The sequence below is a fragment of the Podarcis muralis genome, chromosome 13 (assembly GCF_964188315.1).
Source record: "Podarcis muralis chromosome 13, rPodMur119.hap1.1, whole genome shotgun sequence".
In the NCBI taxonomy this organism is placed as follows: Eukaryota; Metazoa; Chordata; class Lepidosauria; order Squamata; family Lacertidae; genus Podarcis; species Podarcis muralis.
In genome coordinates this window covers 427519-452404 of record NC_135667.1, presented here as the reverse complement: position 1 = coordinate 452404, position 24886 = coordinate 427519, and the positions used below count along the sequence as shown (strand labels likewise).

At 57.4% G+C, this 24886-nt stretch overlaps 3 protein-coding genes across 11 annotated transcripts in view; 2 read left to right on the top strand and 1 right to left on the bottom strand.

Moving 5' to 3' along the window:
- The window catches only part of ARRB2 (arrestin beta 2), a 233660-nt gene extending 231345 nt beyond the window's left edge, over nucleotides 1-2315 (top strand). For both annotated transcript variants that reach the window (XM_077917891.1, XM_028703967.2), the window contains 3 exons: nucleotides 31-113; nucleotides 242-296; nucleotides 1320-2315. In XM_077917891.1, the coding sequence (XP_077774017.1) occupies nucleotides 31-113; nucleotides 242-296; nucleotides 1320-1416 (235 nt within the window). In that variant the 3' untranslated portion in view covers nucleotides 1417-2315. The remainder of the gene's footprint in view (nucleotides 1-30; nucleotides 114-241; nucleotides 297-1319) is intronic.
- On the bottom strand, nucleotides 2308-10118 carry LOC114582726 (autophagy-related protein 16-1-like). 8 transcript variants are annotated; one of them, XM_077917892.1, is made up of 9 exons: nucleotides 9980-10118; nucleotides 8306-8402; nucleotides 7911-8050; nucleotides 7639-7712; nucleotides 7154-7384; nucleotides 5743-5805; nucleotides 3960-4115; nucleotides 2915-2987; nucleotides 2308-2827 (listed from the first exon to the last, which is right to left on the bottom strand). In XM_077917892.1, the coding sequence occupies exons 1-9, from the start codon at nucleotides 9992-9994 to the stop codon at nucleotides 2591-2593; spliced, it is 1086 nt and encodes a 361-aa protein (XP_077774018.1). In that variant the 5' UTR covers nucleotides 9995-10118; the 3' UTR covers nucleotides 2308-2590. The 8 variants fall into 8 exon arrangements, 7 of the variants coding, with proteins under 7 accessions (XP_077774018.1, XP_028559801.2, XP_077774019.1 ...); XM_028703968.2 differs by lacking the exon at nucleotides 9980-10118 and adding an exon at nucleotides 9821-9973 and having other exon boundaries at nucleotides 7911-7986; XM_077917893.1 differs by lacking the exon at nucleotides 9980-10118 and adding an exon at nucleotides 9821-9960.
- Nucleotides 10119-10151: 33 nt separating this feature from the next.
- MED11 (mediator complex subunit 11) lies at nucleotides 10152-12486 on the top strand. The gene is made up of 3 exons (XM_028702684.2): nucleotides 10152-10293; nucleotides 10529-10659; nucleotides 12016-12486. Exons 1-3 carry the CDS (start codon nucleotides 10152-10154, stop codon nucleotides 12151-12153), a joined length of 411 nt encoding a protein of 136 aa, XP_028558517.2. The 3' UTR covers nucleotides 12154-12486.
- Nucleotides 12487-24886: the final 12400 nt, after the last annotated feature.

The following is a 24886-nucleotide window of genomic DNA, read 5'->3' as shown; positions in this document are numbered from 1 at the left end:
CTCTTCTCATGATCTTCTCCTGCCCCCCAGGGATGTTTCCGTGGAGCTGCCTTTCGTCCTCATGCACCCCAAGCCGCCCGACCAGGCCTCGCCCACCTTGCAGCCTCAGCTGGGTAAGTCTCTGAATCGGGGTGCAGGCCCTCTCCTCCCACCCCAGAGGCAGCTGCGCTTGAGGGGGGGGGGGCGGGAGAAGTTTCACGGGGTGGAAAGAGGAACCTCACGCCTCCCCTTTCCCTTCCAGCCGCCCCCGAGACGGACGCCCCCGTCGACACCAACCTCATCGAGTTCGAAACCAAGTAAGACAAGTCTGGCCCTTTCCCTGGGGGGCTCAGAGGCCAGCACCCACAAGGCCCCGCTCTCGGGGGGGGGGGAGGGAGCCAGGCTGGGCCCAGAGCGTCTCTCTCTCTCTGCCTAGTTATTTCCCATATATTGACCCAATTATTTAGTAGTATTACTTATTTTCACACTGCCCTTTATCCGCAGAACTCAGGGCAGTTCCCAGCATAAGAATGCAAGATGGAAACCCAAAACACGCAATAAAAACAAAGCAAATAATATGATTTATTATTGCATTTATACCCCGCTTTTCCTCCCAAGTTGTTCAAGATGTGCCTTGTTCTCCCCCTCCCCTTTTTATCCCCCCCAACAACAACCCCACGAGGGAGGTTTGGGGGCCCCAGTCACCCAATGGGCTCCCCAGTCCTAGTTTAGAACTTACAACAGCCTGACACTTCTATTTTCTATTCCGCAAGTTGGAATGGTTGTTTTTTGGGGTTTTTTTAATACAGGGCAGGGATAATATGGGGGAGCCCACAAACCCCCTTTGAGGACTTCTATGGGGTGACTGCATTGCCCATCTAACACTTTAGGGGTGGGAGGGAGTGTGTTCAATTGGGGTGGGGGGTTTAAAAGTGGAGAATCTGGGTCAGCGGTTGGGGCACGGAAAGGAGAACTCACAAGGAGGGGGGGACAGCTGCAAGCCCCCCCCTCCAATCCCCCCCTGTGTCCAGGCCCCCAGGAAAGGAGCTGGACGTTTGGGTCTTGCGCAGAGAACTACCAGCGGCAGTGTGGTGCAGTGGTCAGAGCCCCTGGTTTCGAATCTCTGCTTGGCTGGGGGTCTGGAGGGGGCCGGTTTCTCCCTTTCAGCCCCAGCCTACCTGGCAGGGTTGTTGCTGGAAATTATGGGATGTAGGAATGCAGGGAAAAAAGCAGATCTTTTACGGGTGCAAAGGGGAAAGGAAAGCCACCATTTTTGTGCATATCCAAAGCAGTCTGACTCTGCCCCCACCCCCCGTTTTCTCCCCCCCCCCCCCCCCCAGCTACGGGCAGGACGACGACATTGTGTTTGAAGACTTTGCCCGCCTGCGCCTGAAGGGGCTGAAGGACGACAAGGAAGACGACGACCATTTTTGCTAGGGAGGGAGGAACACCCCCCCCTCGCCACCACAGGTCCAGCCAAGTTGGGGGGGGGGGCGGAGAGAGAGGAAAGAGCTGAGAAATGGCCCCCACCCCGTACGAATGTCGCCTCATCCTCTACTCCCCCCTCCTTCCTTATAGGAGCCATCACCCCCCCCTGCCTTGTGTCTTCATGCTGTATTGGGGGGGGGCTTTTAATGTGACTAAAAACGGAGGGGGGAGGGCCGCCACCTCCGCCCCCCCAGCTTTTAATCTTTATCTGCTGCTGCGTATCTTCTCCACAGATGGATTTTAACGCCACCGTCCTCGTCCGTCCCCCCCCCCCCCAATTTTTTGTCTAACGCACTGGAACATTTATTGGGCATTATCGTCTGACTGTCGTATCCCCCCCCCCCCAAAGCACCACGTTGTGTGTGTCTAATCTCTCTGGGCAATCCCCCCCCCCCACTGCTCTTTATATAAATGTCTTATTTTTAAATGATGTTTTAACTGGTTAGGGGAAACAATTGGTCAGTTGAACTCTCTCCCTTTTCCCTTTTAAAAAAATCAATTGGGGCTGGGAGGCCCCTTCTGTCTGTCTCCCCCCCTTTTCTTTTCCAACAAAGCTACCCCCCCCCCAGATGTGCCTCTGCTGGCCGTGGGGGTGTGAGCTGAGCCCGTCTGCCTGGGAATGGGGACCCCTCCCCCTGCCCCCAAATGCCGAAGGGGGCAGGTGTGTGCCAACGTCTCTGTGCTTTGTGCCCAGTCGTGCCCCCCCAAACCTTTGCAGGGCTGCCCCCCTGTACAAACAGGTGCAGGGCAGGCAATGCGTGTAAAAAGAAATTTTAAAAAGGCCATTATTGTTTCCTACGTTGTCTGAGCAGAGAGCAACAAATGAAAATTAAAAAACGGTTAACAGATGCCTGGAAGTTTTTATTAAGTGGTTTGAGCATTAAAAACGGGGCGGGGCTGTTGGGGAAATGGAAAGGGGGCTCCTGTGAAAATAGCAGCCCCCCTGCCAGAGATTCTCAGATCTGCAGCAAGGACTCCCCCTCTTGCTACACCGCTGTGGGGCCAGACGCTCCCTGACCCCCAAGTTTTGCAAGAAGGAAGACCCCCCACCCGCAGAAGAAGAGCCACGTGGGGCTTTCAGTAGCCGCCCAACCCTGGGGGGGGGGGGGGCCTTGAGGCCATGCTATCCCTGCCCCCAAAAAAACTTGTAGACTCCAGGGTTGTGGGGTGTGGCTAGCCCCCTTTTCCTGAGCAATTCACACAACCAGCACGCTCTCCGTGACACGAGGTCCAGGTCAAGAACCAGGGTGCCATTGCAAGCATGCTGTGACCACTGAGCAAGCCCACCGACTGCTGTGCAGATGTTCTTGGAAAGGGCCAGGCTGCATTCACGGGGCGGGGGCTGCCTCGAGAATTGGACCTGCAGCAAGAAAGAAAGGGGCCACGTTAAGGACCTGGAGGAAGTTCGCTGCCCCACGGACTCCCCGGGAAGGAGGGACAAGGCTACCTGCAGCTGCGCGCTGACCCAGAGGGGATGAGGCCCGAGGGGGGCTGGGCTCTGCTGGTGCTTCTTCTGAAACCTAGAAGGAGGGGAAGGAGCGCTAGGAACTGTGGGACTGAGGAGTGGGGGGGCCCCCAAGGTCCTCTAGTCTAACCTCCTGCAATGCAGGAATCGCAGCTCAGGAATTCCTGAAAGGCAGCCACCCAAACTGCTTGAAGACCTCCAACATCTTCCTGATGTTAGTTGGAATCTCCTTGTGACTTGAAGCCATTGCCTCTAATCCTCTCCTTTGGAGGTCCAGCGCCAAGGGCCTTCTCGGTGGTGGCGCCCACCCTGTGGAACGCCCTCCCATCAGATGTCAAGGAAATAAATAACTACCCGACTTTTAGAAGACATCTGAAGGCAGCCCTCTTTAGGGAAGCTTTTAATGTTTGATACACTATTGTATTTTAATATTTTGTTGGAAGCCGCCCAGAGTGGCTGGGGAAACCCAGCCAGATGGGCGGGGTATAAATAACAAATTATTATTATTAATTATTATTATTATTATTATGGAGCAGGAGAAAACCAGCTTGCTCCATCTTCCATGTTCAGCCCTTCAGATATTTGAAGATGGCTCTCATCTCTCCTCTTTCCCAGGCTAAACATCCCCAGCTCCTTCAACCATTCCTCATCAGGCCTGGCTTCCATCCTGGTTGCCCTCTTTCAGCTTGTCATCCTCCTTCTTAAATTGTGATGCCCAGAACTGGACACAGGGGTCCAGGTTTGGTCTCGCCAAGGCAAAATAAAGCAATATTATTCCTTTCCTTGATATGGACACTCCTGTTGCTGCAGCTAGGATAGTATTCACCTTTTTTGCTGCTGCGTCACACCATTGGCTCAAGGTCTACCAAGCCCCTTCATCGTTTCCAAGATTGCAATAAACTCTTATCAAATGGTACGAGAATGCAGTTTGATGCTTTTCTAGAAACCTTCCGCCCTGGAAGAATCTCTCGCCTGAGAGGTGGGGCAGACATTACTTGACTAAATATGCCCCCCCAGCCACACCCACCTTTGGGCTGCTCCCCCCTTCTGCGCTGGTTTCCTCGCAAGACGTGCTGAAAGTGCTGTCGCTGGGGGACGATTCTGCAGCTGCCGGCCTGGGAATCCTGCGTCGAGAGAGAGGGGCAGACCGTGTTGGGGGCAGGCAGTGGGGTGCCCCCCTTTCCTAAGAAAAAGTGGGGGGCTTTCAGAGCAAAGGCAGCTGCTGGTCAGAAGGCAGGACTAGCCTCTGCAAAGTGGCTCTTCTTAGAAAACGACACCCTGCTTTCCCCCAGAGGGAAATTAAAAACATTTAAAACCATGAAAAACAAAACGTTCAATCTAGGACTCTCCTCCCTTGGAGGTTTTTTAAGCGGAGTCGATTGAGTGATTTCAGTACCGCTTAATATTTTAAAAACATCTCTAAGCGGTCTACAAAAAACAGGAAACTTAAAGTGTTGCAAAAATACACTAATAAGTTTAATTTTATTTACAATAATTTAAAGGTTTGGTGTCTGTCTGCCATGAACGTTTCAGCTGCAATTCCTGCCCTGAAGGGGCTGCACCAGAGGACCCTCGCCGTCCTTCCAGCCTTTCAATTCTGTGATTTATTAATTGCATTTTTATCCTGCTGCTCTGTTTTATTTTTTAAGACATAAGGACCAGACCTGGGATCAACACACACACACAGTGGTCAGCCAAGACACAAGATCCCAGTGTGACTGACACAGAAAAATTCTATTATTATTATTACTACTACTACAGTGGTACCTCTGGATGCGAACGGGATCCGTTCCGGAGCCCCGTTCACATCCTGAAGTGAACGCAACCCGCATCCGTGCGTCTGGCGATTCACCACTTCCGTGCATGCATGTGACATCATTTTGAGCGTCTGCGCATGCGCGAGCGGCGAAACCCAGAAGCAACGCGCTCCGTTACTTCCAGGTCGCCATGGAGCGCAACCCAAAAATGCTTAACCTGAAGCTACTTCAATCCAAGCTATGACTGTACTACTAATTTTAAGGGCCTGGTCCATAGAGAAGGACTGAAAATTAGAGAGTGGCTGGGGAAACCCAGCCGGATGGGCGGGGTAAAACAAATAGATAGATAGATAGATAGATAGATAGATAGATAGATGATAGATAGAGGTGTTCAGGGCCCAGAGACAGTTGGTGGAAAGCCAGGTGCCCCCCAGGCCTCCTCGGATTGGCACCATGATAAAGGCCGAGGTGCAGAATGCCCCCCTCCCTTCTCAAAGCACCCCAACCCCAAACCTTCCTGGAGCTGGGAATGGTTCCCCCCTCCCCATAAGGCAGGACTGAAGCAGCTGCCCCCTTCATCACAAAGCAGGGGACAGAAAGGCGCCCTCAAACCTTGTGCCAGGACTGATAACCCCAATTTAAAGCCCCAAGGGGAGCCCCTCCTCCTGTTCTGCCAGGGGCCAAATGCCCCCAAGAACTGAGGAGTGGAGGTAGACTGCCTCTGGAGCTGGAGGTTCCCCAAGGACACCAGGGCAACGGGGGCCCACCTAGTCCCGCCTCCTGGCCTCGCAGTGGCCAACCAGACGCCCACCATGGGAACCCGCAAGCAGCATCCGGCAACTGGGATTCAGAAGCAGGACCGCCTGCAATTGTGGAGACGGAGCAGACTCACTGATGGCCCAGGAATCTGCCTCCTGTGGGAGGGAGTTCCGCAGTTCAACTCCACGCTGTGCGCAGGAGTCGCCCAGGGAGCTTCAAGGCCGAGCGGGGATGTCAGCCCCCCTAGAGAGGGACCCCCCCTTGCCCTCCCTCAGGAAAAGGAGACGGACTCACATGCCGGCCGCTTCCCTGGCCTCCTGCAGCTTCTCTTGGAGGCGCCGGACTCTGCGCTGATACCTGGGGTGGGAGAGAGAAGGGTCGTGGCTGCAGTGGATTTCAGGGAAGAAGAGGAGCCTCGGGCAAACAGAGTGCAATGGCCCGGGGTGTGTGTGGCTGTGCTTGGAGGGTCCAGAATTCTGAACAGCCGCCCCAACAAGCCTGTTTCCAATCAGCTTGAAAACATTCTGCTGTATTATTATTATTATTATTATTATTATTATTATTATTATTCCCCTCCATGGGGTCACGAAGTGGGACACGACTAAATGACTAAACTCTGAGCCTGGCTTTGGCTGGGGAGGGCAGGATATAAATAAAATTTTATTGTTATTAAACAGCAACAATTCCCCTTACAACTGAAACAGTTAAAGGCCTGGCGGGAGGAAGCAATCATTAACAATTAAACGTTAATAGAATTTATATAAACATACTATATGTATGCTCAGGAACAAAACACCCCAAGGACCATCTCTCTCCCTATGAACCACCCCAGACCCTGTGACCCTCATCGGAGGCCTTCTTCGTGTGCTGCCTCCATGAGAAATCCAGAGGGTGGCAATACGATAACGTGGCCTTTTCTGTAATGGCTCCTCATGGCTGGAACGCTCTCCCCAGGGTGGTTCGCCTGGCGACTTCATTGTACATTGTACTTCATTTATTTTCCCTGGACACGTCCGGAAATCGGGCTCTCTGAATGGCACCTGGACTATTTTCAATTGGGGCCTAAAAATGTATTCATTTTTTGGGGGGGGGGGGGAGAGATGTTTCCAAAAAAACCTCCTCCTAGTACACATTTTTAGGCACCAGCCAGAAGCTTTCCTCTTCCCCCAGGCCCTTGGCTAACTAGCGCCCTGTGTCTATTGCCCTGTGTCTATTGCCTTCCCGTTTCATTTTGTTTTATTCTGTGATCTGCCCAGACACCTGACGACAAAGGGCAGGATATGAATTCTAACCCAAATGTCTTGGCATTCAAACTTTTTGGCTCCCGAACGCCGCAAAGTGAGTGTTCTGGTTTGCAAATGTTCGTGGGAACCCAGACATCCGATGGGGCTCCAAACGCATTGTAAGGGAGTATATTGTACTTAAAAATGGGGTATCAGAGTTTTAAGGGGGCTAACCAGGCTGGGATAGCAGGCTTGTTGGTTTTGAATGTCTTGTGTAGATATTTCAATTTTGTTGTTCTGTATGGGACAATGACAATAAAGATTATTGTATTGTACTGAGCTTGCTGCAGCCAATCGGAAGCCCGGCCTTGGTTCCCAAATGTTTTGAAAGTCGAATGGACTTCCGTTCGGCTTCCGTGGTGCGACTGCACCTCCACAACTCCCCGCCTGAGCATCTTTCCGGACAGAGCCCCTCTGCTCACCGGTCGTGCTGCTCGTTGGCCTGGTTCAGCCGGCCGGCCTCCAGCGCCTTCTCGCGCACCCAGCGCGCCTCCAGCTCCTCCCTCTTCCGCTGCGCCTCCTGCATGAGTCCCTGCGTCTCGGCCAGCTCCCGGCGCAGCCCCTCGGCCTCCTGGGAAAGCGCCCAGGCCTGGCACTGCGCCTCCTCGTGCCGGCGGGTCAGGGCAGCCAGATCCTGGGCCAGGCACCTCATCCTGCGGAGGGGCAGAAGCACCGGATCCCAGAAAAAGCCAGCAGGGACACCCCGGGGTCATCCAGCCCAACCCCCGCCAATGCAATATTTCGTTTTGTGGGCCTCCTGGTGAATTTTGCAGCAAAGACAGGGGGAACAGAGGAAGAAAAACTGCCGGGACGCAACGCCGGTGAACCAGCTGCACCCAACTTCTTTAAAAGGCCGAGCCCCCCTCCCCTCCCACACCTGGGGGGCCGGAGAGACCAAGACTCCTACTTTGCCCGCTGCTCCTTGTTCTCTGCCTCCGCCTCCCTCAGGATGTCCGTCAAGAGAGCGACACGCTGGCACAACTGCAAAGCAAGCGCAGCACTTATTTATTTCTCTCCTGAATTGCCCCCCCGATCAGAGATGCCAGCCTTGAGATTCCAGCACTGCAGGGGGTTGGACTAGATGACCCCTGGGGAGCCCCTCCCACTCAAACAATTCCATAATCCGACGGAGCCACAGGAGCTGGCCCCGATCCAGGCCCTCGGGGAGCCTCAGCTCACCTCCTCTCTCTCTCTCCGGAGTTCAATCAGCTCCATCTCCTGCTGCACCCGGACGGAGGCCACTTCCTGGGGGCGCCTGGAAAAAGCCAGAAGAGGTGGACTAGGCAGAATTAGATAAACTAACAGGAAGGATTCGAAACCTGAAATTCAATATAGGAATTAAGAAATGCAGAATAAGTGATAAAGAATGGAAAATCATCAGAGGTGTTAACGGAAGTCTCTAAACATTGCATGAGATGAAAAGATATGTTGTATGACTGTTGGAATTGGTGTGTTAAGAAATCAATAAAAATGTATTAAAAAAGAAGGAAAAAGCCAGAAGAGGACTGCCCCCCCCCCGTTCAGCAAATGCTCATCCTTCCCCCACACGCCAGCACCCCACCCTGTGCACTCACCGGCAGGACCCCACTGGCACTGGCCACTGCCCCTCCTCCTCCTCCGCCGCTGCCAGCAGGGTCTGCAGAGCATCCAGGCGGCCATACAGCTTTTCATCTGGAAGAGCAAGAAGGAGCGTCTCAGGAGGGGGCTGGGAAGGAAGGGGGTCTCTGGGGAAAGGGGCTTTTAGAAAGGGCAGCCCCACCCTAGGCCTCCACCGCCCCGCTTGCCTCTCCAAAGGCTGGGGAGAGAAAGCAACTTCTTCATCCAGCATGCCGTTAACCTGCGGAACTCCCTCCCACAGGAGGTAGCAAACGGCCACCAACTTGAACAGCTTTAAAAGAGAATTGGGCAGTTTCACAGCGGAGGACAGGCCTGTCAGTGGCTACTAGTGAGGATGAAGGCCCTTTGATGGAAATGGTGGGGAGAGCTGCACTTGTGTTCGAATCCTGCCAGGTGGCTTCCCAAAAGAGGCGTCTGTCTGCCTGCTGTGAGATCAGGACGTTGGGCTGGGGGCCCCGCTTTGGCCCCTCCAGCAGGTGGTTCTGATGTTCAAGGCAATGGTTGCCAGCAGAAGGGGCCCTAGGGGTCGTCCAGCCCAACCCGCTGCGGTGCAGGAATCACGCAAGCCAGTGGGGGCCGTGCTTCAGCCTTCACCCACTTGGTGGCTGCTGGGAGTTGTAGTCCCGCAACCTCTGGAGGCGAGGGCTGCTGTGGCAGTTGCAGGATTCTGCACTAGGCAGAGAGCCAAGAAGAGCCTATTCTGACTCTATGGCGGGGAAGCGGCCCTCCAGCCCTTTCTGCCCGGCCCTTGAAACTCCTGCCAGCCTTCACGCCTCTCTGCCGCTGCTTTATAGCCTCCCAGAGTTTCTCTCTAACCAGAAAACGTCTTCAGACTCCGAAAGGTGTGGGCCCAGGGGGTGGCAGCCGCAAAAAAGGCCAATCCCCAGACCAGGGATCCTTGGCAGAATTATGGACGTGATGCAAATCAATGATGTGTCTGTATGTGGAATAACTCTGTGCAGTTCTGCTTATCTCACCTGAAAAAGGATATTGCCAAGTTGGAAAAGGGCCGCCCAAGTTACTGTTATCAGTGGCGTAGCGTGGGGGGTGCAGGGGGGGCCGGCCGCACCGGGCGCAACATCTGGGGTTAGGGCAAATCCACGGGTTAGGGGGCGCAAATTACTTGCCTTGCCCCGGGTGTTGACAACCCACGCCACGCCACTGACTGTTATTATTTATTAGCGTTCTATGCTGCCCTTCATCTGGGGGTCACGGGGGGGGCTGAAAGTGATCCCGGGGGCGGGCTTATTTTAAGAGGCAGCCTGGTGGAAGCTGATGAAACTATTAGTGTCGTGGAGAAAGGGGAGAGAGGAAAGAGGCCGAGCTCGGGGCCCCCAATGAGGCTGAAGGGCGGGAGATGCTGGCAGCAGGGCGAAGGGAGGAGCTGCCACCCCGAGGGGAATGCGGCCCCCGCCCAGCCCCCCCCCTCCCCGCAGTCAGTCCAGTGGCGGGGAGTTCCCCCGGCCCCTCACGTCGCTCCAGCAGCAGCCTCAGGCCCCGCGCGCGCCGCTCCCGCCGCTCCAGCTCCGCGCGCACGTGCTGCCGCCAGCCCGCGCCAGGCATGGCCCCGCCCACTCACGAAGAGGACGACGGGAGACGGAGGGCGGAAGCCATGTATTTAAAGGCCTCACCTCAGGGAGGCGCATGCGCACGTCTCCCGACGGAAGAAGGGCAGCATGGCCCCGCCCCGGATCACGTGCCGCCAAGAGAGCGCCGGGAGCGCCGGGAGACGTAGTTCTTGATTACTCGGCGCATGCGCAGGCGTCCCGGCGGAGGAGAGGGCGGGAGCCGGGCAGGAGCGCGATGGCGGCGGGCTCCTCGGCGGCGGCGGCGGCGGCGGCCTCCGTGTCGGGCTCGGGCGCCTACGGGCTGGGCTTGGCCAACGAGCGGCTGCGGCTGCTGGAGGAGCTGGAGCGAGAGATCGGCGCGGCCATGCAGAGCGCGGGTGGGCGGGGCCTGGCGAAAGAGGGGCGGGGCCTCCGGGAGGGGAGGAGACCTCTGGGCGGAGCTTAGAGGCCTCTGGGGCGGGGATGCCGGTGGGCGGGGCCTTAGGGTTGCAGGCGGGGCCAGGCGGTCCCATGGGCGGAGCTGGGTGGAAATCCCCCTGTCCTGAGGGTGCCCCCTGCTTGCCCCGCCCACCTCTGACATCACCCCCTTCTCTCCCCCCCCCCCCCCCGCAGGCACGGTGATCCTGGAGCTGTCGAAGGAGAAGCCCAACTGGAGCCTGCTGGAGCGCCAGACCTCCCAGTTCATGGGCTCCGTCCAGAAGGTGGAGTCGGAGCTCTCCGCCCAGATCCGCTACCTGACGCAGGTGGGTGGGCGGGGCTGGCGCTTGGGTGGGGGGCTCCTGTCAGGCTCCATCCAGCACCCCAGAAGCCGCAGTAACAAGAATAGGAGACGGAGGTGATATGTCTAAATTGACGGTCCAGCTGTCCGCCTACCCGGCCGGGGAAAAGTCCCCCATTTCTGGAAGGTGCAGATCATGTCCACCTGCCGTATCTGGAGAGGGGTGCTCTATGTCACACTCAGGACTTGCTTGGGGCTCCTGGGCTGGCAGCTGCCGTGGCCACCAAGTGGGGTGGCTCCAAAAGGTGAGGAAGCCATTTCAGGGGGGTGAGAACGGCCGTCTGTGGCTGCCGGCCATGCTCTGCTTCCACAGCCAGAGGCAGCAGTGGTGCTTCTGGGTACCAGTGGCTGGGAACTCAGCGCAGGAGGGCACATTGCTACCCTTGGCCTCGGATCCTGCCCCCAGATTCCCCACCTTGTGGGCCAGTGTGAGAACTTTTGCTCTCCTCCAGGGGCTGCAAGACTATTCTAATGATCAAAAACTTTCTTGCAAAGCTAAGCCAGACCCCGTGTGGTTTCAGATGGGATGATGGGGGGGGCGGCATGTTGAGATTCCTGCATTGCAGGGGGCTGGACTAGATGGCCCTCGAGATCCCTTCTCGCTCTACGATTCTTTGAAAAGGAGACATTGTGCACAGTTTGAGGGAAGGGGAGGGAAACAGGTTGCAGGGGACCAAATTCTGCCTTAAACCTGAGTTCAGTCACCACAACGGAGTGTCTGTTGGCCTGAGGTTGGACTAGATGACCCTCGGGGTCCCTCCCGGTGCTATGATTCTTTTATTCTATTATCTCAATTGTGTTGTCTGACCTTCGCTTGCTCTTCCAACACACACAGTGGAAACGGTAACGGTGTTCACTATGGACTAAGGCAGAGGCTTGCCCAGAAATCTCCACGCAGTCTGGACAGTAGCAAAATGTGCCTGGCTAATTTTGAATCCTGGCTGCAGCCGGGGCAAGGAAGGCGCCTGGTTGTGCTGCTGCAGCTGCACCCTGGCGTTTCTTCTCTCTGCGCTCCCCAAAGCGGCCATTCCTCCTCTGGTCCCTGCTAGGGATGCGCAACCGGCCTGTCATCTGCAAGGGATTCCCACATGGCTGGTGTTGCCAGCTGTGGTGTCACGTTTGCAGACGTCTTTGTAGCGCAGAGTTGGTCTGTCGATGGGCCTAGTGCCTGGAGCCAGTTCCCCATGGGGGGGATTTGAACCCTCGCCTCCCACTTCCTACTCCGACACTCTGCCCATCTCGCCGCACCAGCAAGGGGGCTGATCCTTCCTCTGAGCGGCCGGCTGCCCTCTCACCTGGCCTGCTTTCCTCTTCCCTCCAGGTGGCCACAGGGCAGCCCCACGAAGGCTCCAGCTACTCCGCCCGCAAGGACTGCCAGATGGCCCTCAAGAGGATCGACTACGCCCGGGTCAAGCTGGGAGAAGTCTCCCGGACCTGCGAGCAGATGCTGGAGCAGTGAGGCCGAGGCGCAGAGGGGAGGCCTCTCCCGGGTGGCCCCTCCTGGCCGCCAGCACTTGCCAGGCTGCTCTTTGTGGACAAAGGACTCTGAGCAGCCTACCTGGCAGGGACGGCGGTGGAAACTGCCTGCGGGGCAGAAGAGGAACAGCAACGTCTCTGTCGCCTTTTCCAGTTTCATAGCTTTACTTCCTCCTCTTTGGCTTCTTGCCTGGAACAAACTTGTGATATTTATGAAGCGTTCCCCCCCCCCCTTTTTTAACACAAAACGTTTGTTAATTTTTCAACAGATTCACGGTATGCACATTTTTATTAAATGAGATCTGCCAGAAGGGCATCCGGCGTGGGCTCAGTTCAGTGTTGGCATACTGCGTGCAGCCTCTGGACTCTCCTCCCTTGGGAGGTTTTTAAGCAGAGGTTGGGTGGCCGTCTGCCTGGGTTTCTTTCATTGTGATTCCTGCGTTGCGGAGGGTTGGTTTGGATGACCCTTGGGGTCCCTCCTGACTCTCCAATCCTCTGATTCTCCACTCCCGTCTTTCAGCACACTGATCCAACTCCAAAGGCCTTCTGGTAGTTCTCCCACTGTAACGAAGACTTGGGGAGTGCTTAGAGATCGGAAGACCTGGAGAAAAAATGGGGGGAAACCAGGTTTTTCCCTGTTTTTCCCCAAAGCTGTTTTTTCCCCAGGAAAACTGGGGGGAAATGTGTGGAATATTCAAACTATATCTCTAGGACTAGACCCCAAGAATAATAGAATCGTGGTAGAGTTGGAAGGGACCCCAAGAATCAACTAGACCAGCCCCATGCAATGCAGGAACTTCCCCAGGTTGTTCCAGGCCATCGGCACAACCTCAATGGATGGGTTTGATGGGAGACTTGAGGCAGGAATTGATCTGCCGTCAGGAGAATGGAAAGGTTCCCTGAGCAAGTGTAGATAAGTCTGGCTAGGAGCCAGGGCTGGACTCCACCACAGGCCAGACTCTGAGCTTTCTTTCAGGAAGCCTCCGGCCCTCCCAGAAGGAAAGGGACCACACAAAATGTGCAGGCAACTGGAGGGGTTTATGTGCAATGTATCAGCCTGGTTGCTCCTGCCTTTCAGTGTTCGCAGTCCAGGAAGGCAGGCAGAACGGTGATTGACAAGTGAGTCATTTCTTCCCGGTGTAATGCAGACAAGAGGCTATAGGGAAGACATGCAACCACTTCCATGTCCAGAGGATTTTAGAGACTGAGCAGAAAGCCCTGCTGTGATGGACAGCTGAGCCCGGGCCGAGTCTGGAGCTGCAGTCCCTCAGAAACGCCACCAGGGGGCTGGAGCCTCTCTCTCTGATTGCCTACCCAGAGAGGCGGGGGCGGAGCCAGCCCTTTGGGCGGGAAGATGAGAGGCGCCTTTTCTGAGGGAGTTTTGAGGCTGGAGCTGAGACGGGAGGAAGGGAAGAGGAGGAGAGGCTGAGTCTGAGGGAGAAGTGGCTCTGGCCTGAGGAGAAGAAGAAGAGGGGAAGAGGGGCTGAGTCTGAGGGAGAAGTGGCTCTGGCCTGAGGAGAAGAAGGAGAGGGGAAGAGGGGCTGAGTCTGAGGGAGAAGTGGCTCTGGCCTGAGGAGAAGAAGAAGAGGGGAAGAGGGGCTGAGTCTGAGGGAGAAGTGGCTCTGGCCTGAGGAGAAGAAGGAGAGAGGAAGAGGGGCTGAGTCTGAGGGAGCAGTGGCTCTGGCCTGAGGAGAAGAAGGAGAGGGGAAGAGGGGCTGAGTCTGAGGGAGAAGTGGCTCTGGCCTGAGGAGAAGAAGGAGAGGGGAAGAGGGGCTGAGTCTGAGGGAGAAGTGGCTCTGGCCTGAGGAGAAGAAGGAGAGGGGAAGAGGGGCTGAGTCTGAGGGAGAAGTGGCTCTGGCCTGAGGAGAAGAAGGAGAGGAAGAGGGGCTGAGTCTGAGGGAGAAGTGGCTCTGGCCTGAGGAGAAAAAGGAGAGAGGAAGAGGGGCTGAGTCGGGGGAAGAAGTGGCTCTGGCCTGAGGAGAAGGAGGAGAGGGGAAGAGGGGCTGAGTCTGAGGGAGAAGTGGCTCTGGCCTGAGGAGAAGAAGGAGAGGGGAAGAGGGGCTGAGTCTGGGGGAGAAGTGGCTATGGCCTGAGGAGAAGAAGGAGAGGGGAAGAGAGGCTGAGTCTGAGGGAGAAGTGGCTCTGGCCTGAGGAGGAGGAGGAGAGAGGAAGAGGGGCTGAGTCTGAGGGAGAAGTGGCTCTGGCCTGAGGAGAAGGAGGAGAGAGGAAGAGGGGCTGAGTCTGAGGGAGAAGTGGCTCTGGCCTGAGGAGAAGAAGGAGAGGGGAAGAGGGGCTGAGTCTGAGGGAGAAGTGGCTCTGGCCTGAGGAGAAGGTGTAGAGAGGAAGAGGGGCTGAGTCTGAGGGAGAAGTGGCTCTGGCCTGAGGAGAAGAAGGAGAGGGGAAGAGGGGCTGAGTCTGAGGGAGAAGTGGCTCTGGCCTGAGGAGAAGAAGGAGAGGGGAAGAGGGGCTGAGTCTGAGGGAGAAGTGGCTCTGGCCTGAGGAGAAGAAGGAGAGGGGAAGAGGGGCTGAGTCTGAGGGAGAAGTGGCTCTGGCCTGAGGAGAAGAAGGAGAGGAAGAGGGGCTGAGTCTGAGGGAGAAGTGGCTCTGGCCTGAGGAGAAAAAGGAGAGAGGAAGAGGGGCTGAGTCGGGGGAAGAAGTGGCTCTGGCCTGAGGAGAAGAAGGAGAGAGGAAGAGGGGCTGAGTCTGAGGGAGAAGTGGCTCTGGCCTGAGGAGAAGAAGGAGAGGGGAAGAGGGGCTGAGTCTGAGGGAGAAGTGGCTCTGGCCTGAGGAGAAGAAGGAGAGGGGAAGAGGGGCTGAGTCTGAGGGAGAAGTGGCTCTGGCCTGAGGAGAAGAAGGAGAGGAAGAGGGGCTGAGTCTGAGGGAGAAGTGGCTCTGGCCTGAGGAGAAAAAGGAGAGAGGAAGAGGGGCTGAGTCGGGGGAAGAAGTGGCTCTGGCCTGAGGAGAAGAAGGAGAGAGGAAGAGGGGCTGAGTCTGAGGGAGAAGTGGCTCTGGCCTGAGGAGAAGAAGGAGAGAGGAAGAGGGGCTGAGTCTGAGGGAGAAGTGGCTCTGGCCTGAGGAGAAGAAGGAGAGGGGAAGAGGGGCTGAGTCTGAGGGAGAAGTGGCTCTGGCCTGAGGAGAAGAAGGAGAGGGGAAGAGGGGCTGAGTCTGAGGGAGAAGTGGCTCTGGCCTGAGGAGAAGAAGGAGAGAGGAAGAGGGGCTGAGTCTGAGGGAGAAGTGGCTCTGGCCTGAGGAGAAGAAGGAGAGGGGAAGAGGGGCTGAGTCTGAGGGAGAAGTGGCTCTGGCCTGAGGAGAAGAAGGAGAGGGGAAGAGGGGCTGAGTCTGAGGGAGAAGTGGCTCTGGCCTGAGGAGAAGAAGGAGAGGGGAAGAGGGGCTGAGTCTGAGGGAGAAGTGGCTCTGGCCTGAGGAGAAGAAGGAGAGGGGAAGAGGGGCTGAGTCTGAGGGAGAAGTGGCTCTGGCCTGAGGAGAAGAAGGAGAGGGGAAGAGGGGCTGAGTCTGAGGGAGAAGTGGCTCTGGCCTGAGGAGAAGAAGGAGAGGGGAAGAGGGGCTGAGTCTGAGGGAGAAGTGGCTCTGGCCTGAGGAGAAGAAGGAGAGGAAGAGGGGCTGAGTCTGAGGGAGAAGTGGCTCTGGCCTGAGGAGAAAAAGGAGAGAGGAAGAGGGGCTGAGTCTGAGGGAGAAGTGGCTCTGGCCTGAGGAGAAGAAGGAGAGGGGAAGAGGGGCTGAGTCGGGGGAAGAAGTGGCTCTGGCCTGAGGAGAAGAAGGAGAGAGGAAGAGGGGCTGAGTCTGAGGGAGAAGTGGCTCTGGCCTGAGGAGAAGAAGGAGAGAGGAAGAGGGGCTGAGTCTGAGGGAGAAGTGGCTCTGGCCTGAGGAGAAGAAGGAGAGGGGAAGAGGGGCTGAGTCTGAGGGAGAAGTGGCTCTGGCCTGAGGAGAAGAAGGAGAGGGGAAGAGGGGCTGAGTCTGAGGGAGAAGTGGCTCTGCCCTGAGGAGAAGAAGGAGAGGAGAAGAGGGGCTGAGTCTGAGGGAGAAGTGGCTCTGGCCTGAGGAGAAGAAGGAGAGAGGAAGAGGGGCTGAGTCTGAGGGAGAAGTGGCTCTGGCCTGAGGAGAAGAAGGAGAGGGGAAGAGGGGCTGAGTCTGGGTAAGAAGTGGCTCTGGCCTGAGGAGAAGAAGGAGAGAGGAAGAGGGGCTGAGTCTGAGGGAGAAGTGGCTCTGGCCTGAGGAGAAGAAGGAGAGGGGAAGAGGGGCTGAGTCTGAGGGAGAAGTGGCTCTGGCCTGAGGAGAAGAAGGAGAGAGGAAGAGGGGCTGAGTCTGAGGGAGAAGTGGCTCTGGCCTGAGGAGAAGAAGGAGAGGGGAAGAGGGGCTGAGTCTGAGGGAGAAGTGGCTCTGGCCTGAGGAGAAGAAGGAGAGGGGAAGAGGGGCTGAGTCTGAGGGAGAAGTGGCTCTGGCCTGAGGAGAAGAAGGAGAGGAAGAGGGGCTGAGTCTGAGGGAGAAGTGGCTCTGGCCTGAGGAGAAAAAGGAGAGAGGAAGAGGGGCTGAGTCGGGGGAAGAAGTGGCTCTGGCCTGAGGAGAAGAAGGAGAGAGGAAGAGGGGCTGAGTCTGAGGGAGAAGTGGCTCTGGCCTGAGGAGAAGAAGGAGAGAGGAAGAGGGGCTGAGTCTGAGGGAGAAGTGGCTCTGGCCTGAGGAGAAGAAGGAGAGGGGAAGAGGGGCTGAGTCTGAGGGAGAAGTGGCTCTGGCCTGAGGAGAAGAAGGAGAGGGGAAGAGGGGCTGAGTCTGAGGGAGAAGTGGCTCTGGCCTGAGGAGAAGAAGGAGAGAGGAAGAGGGGCTGAGTCTGAGGGAGAAGTGGCTCTGGCCTGAGGAGAAGAAGGAGAGGGGAAGAGGGGCTGAGTCTGAGGGAGAAGTGGCTCTGGCCTGAGGAGAAGAAGGAGAGGGGAAGAGGGGCTGAGTCTGAGGGAGAAGTGGCTCTGGCCTGAGGAGGAGGAGGAGAGAGGAAGAGGGGCTGAGTCGGGGGGAGAAGTGGCTCTGGCCTGAGGAGAAGAAGGAGAGGGGAAGAGGGGCTGAGTCTGAGGGAGAAGTGGCTCTGGCCTGAGGAGAAGAAGGAGAGAGGAAGAGGGGCTGAGTCTGAGGGAGAAGTGGCTCTGGCCTGAGGAGAAGAAGGAGAGAGGAAGAGGGGCTGAGTCTGAGGGAGAAGTGGCTCTGGCCTGAGGAGAAGAAGGAGAGGGGAAGAGGGGCTGAGTCTGAGGGAGAAGTGGCTCTGGCCTGAGGAGAAGAAGGAGAGGGGAAGAGGGGCTGAGTCTGAGGGAGAAGTGGCTCTGGCCTGAGGAGAAGAAGGAGAGAGGAAGAGGGGCTGAGTCTGAGGGAGAAGTGGCTCTGGCCTGAGGAGAAGAAGGAGAGGAAGAGGGGCTGAGTCTGAGGGAGAAGTGGCTCTGGCCTGAGGAGAAGAAGGAGAGAGGAAGAGGGGCAGAGTCTGAGGGAGAAGTGGCTCTGGCCTGAGGAGAAGAATGAGAGGGGAAGAGGGGCTGAGTCTGGGGGAGAAGTGGCTCTGGCCTGAGGAGAAGAAGGAGAGAGGAAGAGGGGCTGAGTCTGAGGGAGAAGTGGCTCTGGCCTAAGGAGAAGAAGGAGAGAGGAAGAGGGGCTGAGTCTGAGGGAGAAGTGGCTCTGGCCTGAGGAGAAGAAGGAGAGAGGAAGAGGGGCTGAGTCTGGGGGAGAAGTGGCTCTGGCCTGAGGAGAAGAAGGAGAGAGGAAGAGGGGCTGAGTCTGAGGGAGAAGTGGCTCTGGCCTGAGGAGAAGAAGGAGAGGGGAAGAGGGGCTGAGTCTGGGGGAGAAGTGGCTATGGCCTGAGGAGAAGAAGGAGAGGGGAAGAGAGGCTGAGTCTGAGGGAGAAGTGGCTCTGGCCTGAGGAGAAGAAGGAGAGGGGAAGAGGGGCTGAGTCTGGGGGAGAAGTGGCTCTGGCCTGAGGAGAAGAAGGAGAGAGGAAGAGGGGCTGAGTCTGAGGGAGAAGTGGCTCTGGCCTGAGGAGAAAAAGGAGAGAGGAAGAGGGGCTGAGTCGGGGGAAGAAGTGGCTCTGGCCTGAGGAGAAGAAGGAGAGAGGAAGAGGGACTGAGTCTGAGGGAGAAGTGGCTCTGGCCTGAGGAGAAGAAGGAGAGGGGAAGAGGGGCTGAGTCTGAGGGAGAAGTGGCTCTGGCCTGAGGAGAAGAAGGAGAGGGGAAGAGGGGCTGAGTCTGAGGGAGAAGTGGCTCTGGCCTGAGGAGAAGAAGGAGAGGAAGAGGGGCTGAGTCTGAGGGAGAAGTGGCTCTGGCCTGAGGAGAAAAAGGAGAGAGGAAGAGGGGCTGAGTCGGGGGAAGAAGTGGCTCTGGCCTGAGGAGAAGAAGGAGAGAGGAAGAGGGGCTGAGTCTGAGGGAGAAGTGGCTCTGGCCTGAGGAGAAGAAGGAGAGAGGAAGAGGGGCTGAGTCTGAGGGAGAAGTGGCTCTGGCCTGAGGAGAAGAAGGAGAGGGGAAGAGGGGCTGAGTCTGAGGGAGAAGTGGCTCTGGCCTGAGGAGAAGAAGGAGAGGGGAAGAGGGGCTGAGTCTGAGGGAGAAGTGGCTCTGGCCTGAGGAGAAGAAGGAGAGAGGAAGAGGGGCTGAGTCTGAGGGAGAAGTGGCTCTGGCCTGAGGAGAAGAAGGAGAGAGGAAGAGGGGCTGAGTCTGAGGGAGAAGTGGCTCTGGCCTGAGGAGAAGAAGGAGAGGGGAAGAGGGGCTGAGTCTGAGGGAGAAGTGGCTCTGGCCTGAGGAGAAGAAGGAGAGGGGAAGAGGGGCTGAGTCTGAGGGAGAAGTGGCTCTGGCCTGAGGAGAAGAAGGAGAGGGGAAGAGGGGCTGAGTCTGAGGGAGAAGTGGCTCTGGCCTGAGGAGAAGAAGGAGAGGGGAAGAGGGGCTGAGTCTGAGGGAGAAGTGGCTCTGGCCTGAGGAGAAGAAGGAGAGGGGAAGAGGGGCTGAGTCTGAGGGAGAAGTGGCTCTGGCCTGAGGAGAAGAAGGAGAGAGGAAGAGGGGCTGAGTCTGAGGGAGAAGTGGCTCTGGCCTGAGGAGAAGAAGGAGAGGGGAAGAGGGGCTGAGTCTGAGGGAGAAGTGGCTCTGGCCTGAGGAGAAGAAGGAGAGGAAGAGGGGCTGAGTCTGAGGGAGAAGTGGCTCTGGCCTGAGGAGAAAAAGGAGAGAGGAAGAGGGGCTGAGTCTGAGGGAGAAGTGGCTCTGGCCTGAGGAGAAGAAGGAGAGGGGAAGAGGGGCTGAGTCTGAGGGAGAAGTGGCTCTGGCCTGAGGAGAAGAAGGAGAGGAAGAGGGGCTGAGTCTGAGGGAGAAGTGGCTCTGGCCTGAGGAGAAAAAGGAGAGAGGAAGAGGGGCTGAGTCTGAGGGAGAAGTGGCTCTGGCCTGAGGAGAAGAAGGAGAGGGGAAGAGGGGCTGAGTCGGGGGAAGAAGTGGCTCTGGCCTGAGGAGAAGAAGGAGAGAGGAAGAGGGGCTGAGTCTGAGGGAGAAGTGGCTCTGGCCTGAGGAGAAGAAGGAGAGAGGAAGAGGGGCTGAGTCTGAGGGAGAAGTGGCTCTGGCCTGAGGAGAAGAAGGAGAGGGGAAGAGGGGCTGAGTCTGAGGGAGAAGTGGCTCTGGCCTGAGGAGAAGAAGGAGAGGGGAAGAGGGGCTGAGTCTGAGGGAGAAGTGGCTCTGGCCTGAGGAGAAGAAGGAGAGGAGAAGAGGGGCTGAGTCTGAGGGAGAAGTGGCTCTGGCCTGAGGAGAAGAAGGAGAGAGGAAGAGGGGCTGAGTCTGAGGGAGAAGTGGCTCTGGCCTGAGGAGAAGAAGGAGAGGGGAAGAGGGGCTGAGTCTGGGTAAGAAGTGGCTCTGGCCTGAGGGGAAGAAGGAGAGAGGAAGAGGGGCTGAGTCTGAGGGAGAAGTGGCTCTGGCCTGAGGAGAAGAAGGAGAGGGGAAGAGGGGCTGAGTCTGAGGGAGAAGTGGCTCTGGCCTGAGGAGAAGAAGGAGAGAGGAAGAGGGGCTGAGTCTGAGGGAGAAGTGGCTCTGGCCTGAGGAGAAGAAGGAGAGGGGAAGAGGGGCTGAGTCTGAGGGAGAAGTGGCTCTGGCCTGAGGAGAAGAAGGAGAGGGGAAGAGGGGCTGAGTCTGAGGGAGAAGTGGCTCTGGCCTGAGGAGAAGAAGGAGAGGAAGAGGGGCTGAGTCTGAGGGAGAAGTGGCTCTGGCCTGAGGAGAAAAAGGAGAGAGGAAGAGGGGCTGAGTCGGGGGAAGAAGTGGCTCTGGCCTGAGGAGAAGAAGGAGAGAGGAAGAGGGGCTGAGTCTGAGGGAGAAGTGGCTCTGGCCTGAGGAGAAGAAGGAGAGAGGAAGAGGGACTGAGTCTGAGGGAGAAGTGGCTCTGGCCTGAGGAGAAGAAGGAGAGGGGAAGAGGGGCTGAGTCTGAGGGAGAAGTGGCTCTGGCCTGAGGAGAAGAAGGAGAGGGGAAGAGGGGCTGAGTCTGAGGGAGAAGTGGCTCTGGCCTGAGGAGAAGAAGGAGAGAGGAAGAGGGGCTGAGTCTGAGGGAGAAGTGGCTCTGGCCTGAGGAGAAGAAGGAGAGGGGAAGAGGGGCTGAGTCTGAGGGAGAAGTGGCTCTGGCCTGAGGAGAAGAAGGAGAGGGGAAGAGGGGCTGAGTCTGAGGGAGAAGTGGCTCTGGCCTGAGGAGGAGGAGGAGAGAGGAAGAGGGGCTGAGTCGGGGGGAGAAGTGGCTCTGGCCTGAGGAGAAGAAGGAGAGGGGAAGAGGGGCTGAGTCTGAGGGAGAAGTGGCTCTGGCCTGAGGAGAAGAAGGAGAGAGGAAGAGGGGCTGAGTCTGAGGGAGAAGTGGCTCTGGCCTGAGGAGAAGAAGGAGAGAGGAAGAGGGGCTGAGTCTGAGGGAGAAGTGGCTCTGGCCTGAGGAGAAGAAGGAGAGGGGAAGAGGGGCTGAGTCTGAGGGAGAAGTGGCTCTGGCCTGAGGAGAAGAAGGAGAGGGGAAGAGGGGCTGAGTCTGAGGGAGAAGTGGCTCTGGCCTGAGGAGAAGAAGGAGAGAGGAAGAGGGGCTGAGTCTGAGGGAGAAGTGGCTCTGGCCTGAGGAGAAGAAGGAGAGAGGAAGAGGGGCAGAGTCTGAGGGAGAAGTGGCTCTGGCCTGAGGAGAAGAATGAGAGGGGAAGAGGGGCTGAGTCTGGGGGAGAAGTGGCTCTGGCCTGAGGAGAAGAAGGAGAGAGGAAGAGGGGCTGAGTCTGAGGGAGAAGTGGCTCTGGCCTAAGGAGAAGAAGGAGAGAGGAAGAGGGGCTGAGTCTGAGGGAGAAGTGGCTCTGGCCTGAGGAGAAGAAGGAGAGAGGAAGAGGGGCTGAGTCTGGGGGAGAAGTGGCTCTGGCCTGAGGAGAAGAAGGAGAGAGGAAGAGGGGCTGAGTCTGAGGGAGAAGTGGCTCTGGCCTGAGGAGAAGAAGGAGAGGGGAAGAGGGGCTGAGTCTGGGGGAGAAGTGGCTATGGCCTGAGGAGAAGAAGGAGAGGGGAAGAGAGGCTGAGTCTGAGGGAGAAGTGGCTCTGGCCTGAGGAGAAGAAGGAGAGGGGAAGAGGGGCTGAGTCTGGGGGAGAAGTGGCTCTGGCCTGAGGAGAAGAAGGAGAGAGGAAGAGGGGCTGAGTCTGAGGGAGAAGTGGCTCTGGCCTGAGGAGAAGAAGGAGAGGGGAAGAGGGGCTGAGTCTGATGGGAGAAGTGGCTCTGGCCTGAGGAGAAGAAGGAGAGAGGAAGAGGGGCTGATTCTGAGGGAGAAGTGGCTCTGGCCTGAGGAGAAGAAGGAGAGAGGAAGAGGGGCTGAGTCTGAGGGAGAAGTGGCTCTGGCCTGAGGAGAAGAAGGAGAGAGGAAGAGGGGCTGAGTCTGAGGGAGAAGTGGCTCTGGCCTGAGGAGAAGAAGGAGAGAGGAAGAGGGGCAGAGTCTGAGGGAGAAGTGGCTCTGGCCTGAGGAGAAGAATGAGAGGGGAAGAGGGGCTGAGTCTGGGGGAGAAGTGGCTCTGGCCTGAGGAGAAGAAGGAGAGAGGAAGAGGGGCTGAGTCTGAGGGAGAAGTGGCTCTGGCCTAAGGAGAAGAAGGAGAGAGGAAGAGGGGCTGAGTCTGAGGGAGAAGTGGCTCTGGCCTGAGGAGAAGAAGGAGAGAGGAAGAGGGGCTGAGTCTGGGGGAGAAGTGGCTCTGGCCTGAGGAGAAGAAGGAGAGAGGAAGAGGGGCTGAGTCTGAGGGAGAAGTGGCTCTGGCCTGAGGAGAAGAAGGAGAGGGGAAGAGGGGCTGAGTCTGGGGGAGAAGTGGCTATGGCCTGAGGAGAAGAAGGAGAGGGGAAGAGAGGCTGAGTCTGAGGGAGAAGTGGCTCTGGCCTGAGGAGAAGAAGGAGAGGGGAAGAGGGGCTGAGTCTGGGGGAGAAGTGGCTCTGGCCTGAGGAGAAGAAGGAGAGAGGAAGAGGGGCTGAGTCTGAGGGAGAAGTGGCTCTGGCCTGAGGAGAAGAAGGAGAGGGGAAGAGGGGCTGAGTCTGATGGGAGAAGTGGCTCTGGCCTGAGGAGAAGAAGGAGAGAGGAAGAGGGGCTGATTCTGAGGGAGAAGTGGCTCTGGCCTGAGGAGAAGAAGGAGAGAGGAAGAGGGGCTGAGTCTGAGGGAGAAGTGGCTCTGGCCTGAGCAGAAGAAGGAGAGAGGAAGAGGGGCTGAGTCTGAGGGAGAAGTGGCTCTGGCCTGAGGAGAAGAAGGAGAGGGGAAGAGGGGCTGAGTCTGAGGGAGAAGTGGCTCTGGCCTGAGGAGAAGAAGGAGAGAGGAAGAGGGGCTGAGTCTGAGGGAGAAGTGGCTCTGGCCTGAGGAGAAGAAGGAGAGAGGAAGAGGGGCTGAGTCTGAGGGAGAAGTGGCTCTGGCCTGAGGAGAAGAAGGAGAGAGGAAGAGGGGCTGAGTCTGAGGGAGAAGTGGCTCTGGCCTGAGGAGAAGAAGGAGAGGGGAAGAGGGGCTGAGTCTGAGGGAGAAGTGGCTCTGGCCTGAGGAGAAGAAGGAGAGAGGAAGAGGGGCTGAGTCTGAGGGAGAAGTGGCTCTGGCCTGAGGAGAAGAAGGAGAGAGGAAGAGGGGCTGAGTCTGAGGGAGAAGTGGCTCTGGCCTGAGGAGAAGAAGGAGAGGGGAAGAGGGGCTGAGTCTGAGGGAGAAGTGGCTCTGGCCTGAGGAGAAGAAGGAAAGAGGAAGAGGGGCTGAGTCTGAGGGAGAAGTGGCTCTGGTCTGAGGAGAAGAAGGAGAGGGGAAGAGGGGCTGAGTCTGAGGGAGAAGTGGCTCTGGCCTGAGGAGAAGAAGGAGAGAGGAAGAGGGGCTGAGCCTGAGGGAGAAGTGGCTCTGGCCTGAGGAGAAGAAGGAGAGGAAGAGGGGCTGAGTCTGAGGGAGAAGTGGCTCTGGCCTGAGGAGAAGAAGGAGAGGGGAAGAGGGGCTGAGTCTGAGGGAGAAGTGGCTCTGGCCTGAGGAGAAGAAGGAGAGAGGAAGAGGGGCTGAGTCTGAGGGAGAAGTGGCTCTGGCCTGAGGAGAAGAAGGAGAGAGGAAGAGGGGCTGAGTCTGAGGGAGAAGTGGCTCTGGCCTGAGGAGAAGAAGGAGAGAGGAAGAGGGGCTGAGTCGGGGGGAGAAGTGGCTCTGGCCTGAGGAGAAGAAGGAGAGGGGAAGAGGGGCTGAGTCTGAGGGAGAAGTGGCTCTGGCCTGAGGAGAAGAAGGAGAGGGGAAGAGGGGCTGAGTCTGAGGGAGAAGTGGCTCTGGCCTGAGGAGAAGAAGGAGAGAGGAAGAGGGGCTGAGTCTGAGGGAGAAGTGGCTCTGGCCTGAGGAGAAGAAGGAGAGAGGAAGAGGGGCTGAGTCTGAGGGAGAAGTGGCTCTGGCCTGAGGAGAAGAAGGAGAGAGGAAGAGGGGCTGAGTCTGAGGGAGAAGTGGCTCTGGCCTGAGGAGAAGAAGGAGAGGGGAAGAGGGGCTGAGTCGGGGGGGGGGAGAAGTGGCTCTGGCCTGAGGAGAAGAAGGAGAGGGGAAGAGGGGCTGAGTCTGAGGGAGAAGTGGCTCTGACCTGAGGAGAAGAAGGAGAGGGGAAGAGGGGCTGAGTCTGAGGGAGAAGTGGCTCTGGCCTGAGGAGAAGAAGGAGAGAGGAAGAGGGGCTGAGTCTGAGGGAGAAGTGGCTCTGGCCTGAGGAGAAGAAGGAGAGAGGAAGAGGGGCTGAGTCTGAGGGAGAAGTGGCTCTGGCCTGAGGAGAAGAAGGAGAGAGGAAGAGGGGCTGAGTCTGAGGGAGAAATGGCTCTGGCCTGAGGAGAAGAAGGAGAGAGGAAGAGGGGCTGAGTCTGAGGGAGAAGTGGCTCTGGCCTGAGGAGAAGAAGGAGAGGGGAAGAGGGGCTGAGTCTGGGGGGGGGGAGACAGGCTCTGGGGGTCTGAGAGAAAGAAGGGGGCCGAGGGATCCCCTGGGTCTGGCGCCCCAAAGAAAACGCCTCAGGAGGGGCATTGCTGAGAGGAGAGAGGGAGGCTGAGGGAAAGGAACCTGGTCTGGGTCAAAAGGATTGAACTGCTACACCTCCATAACTAAGGAAAGGAGCGAGGGAAAAGTAACAGAAACCGAGCTGAGCATTTCCCCCACCCAGTCTAGAAACAGGAACATCCATTTATCTGAAGTGTAACAGCTCATTTGAGCAACTGAAGTTTAAGGAAAGCTGTGCATATGCTGCTGTGTTTAAGCCTCTTGAC

What these genes read in the sequence shown, in the direction of transcription:
- LOC114582726 (XM_028703968.2), bottom strand. Translation starts at nt 9,911, where the DNA reads ATGCCTGGCGCGGGCTGGCGGCAGCACGTGCGCGCGGAGCTGGAGCGG. An exon ending in GTGCCAGTGGGGTCCTGCCG is followed by an intron (nt 7,987 to 8,305) that starts GTGAGTGCACAG and finishes GGCTTTTTCCAG; the next exon opens with GCGCCCCCAGGAAGTGGCCT. An exon ending in TCCGGAGAGAGAGAGAGGAG is followed by an intron (nt 7,713 to 7,910) that starts GTGAGCTGAGGC and finishes CTTGCTTTGCAG; the next exon opens with TTGTGCCAGCGTGTCGCTCT.
- MED11 (XM_028702684.2), top strand. Translation starts at nt 10,152, where the DNA reads ATGGCGGCGGGCTCCTCGGCGGCGGCGGCGGCGGCGGCCTCCGTGTCG. An exon ending in CGCGGCCATGCAGAGCGCGG is followed by an intron (nt 10,294 to 10,528) that starts GTGGGCGGGGCC and finishes CCCCCCCCGCAG; the next exon opens with GCACGGTGATCCTGGAGCTG. An exon ending in AGATCCGCTACCTGACGCAG is followed by an intron (nt 10,660 to 12,015) that starts GTGGGTGGGCGG and finishes TCTTCCCTCCAG; the next exon opens with GTGGCCACAGGGCAGCCCCA.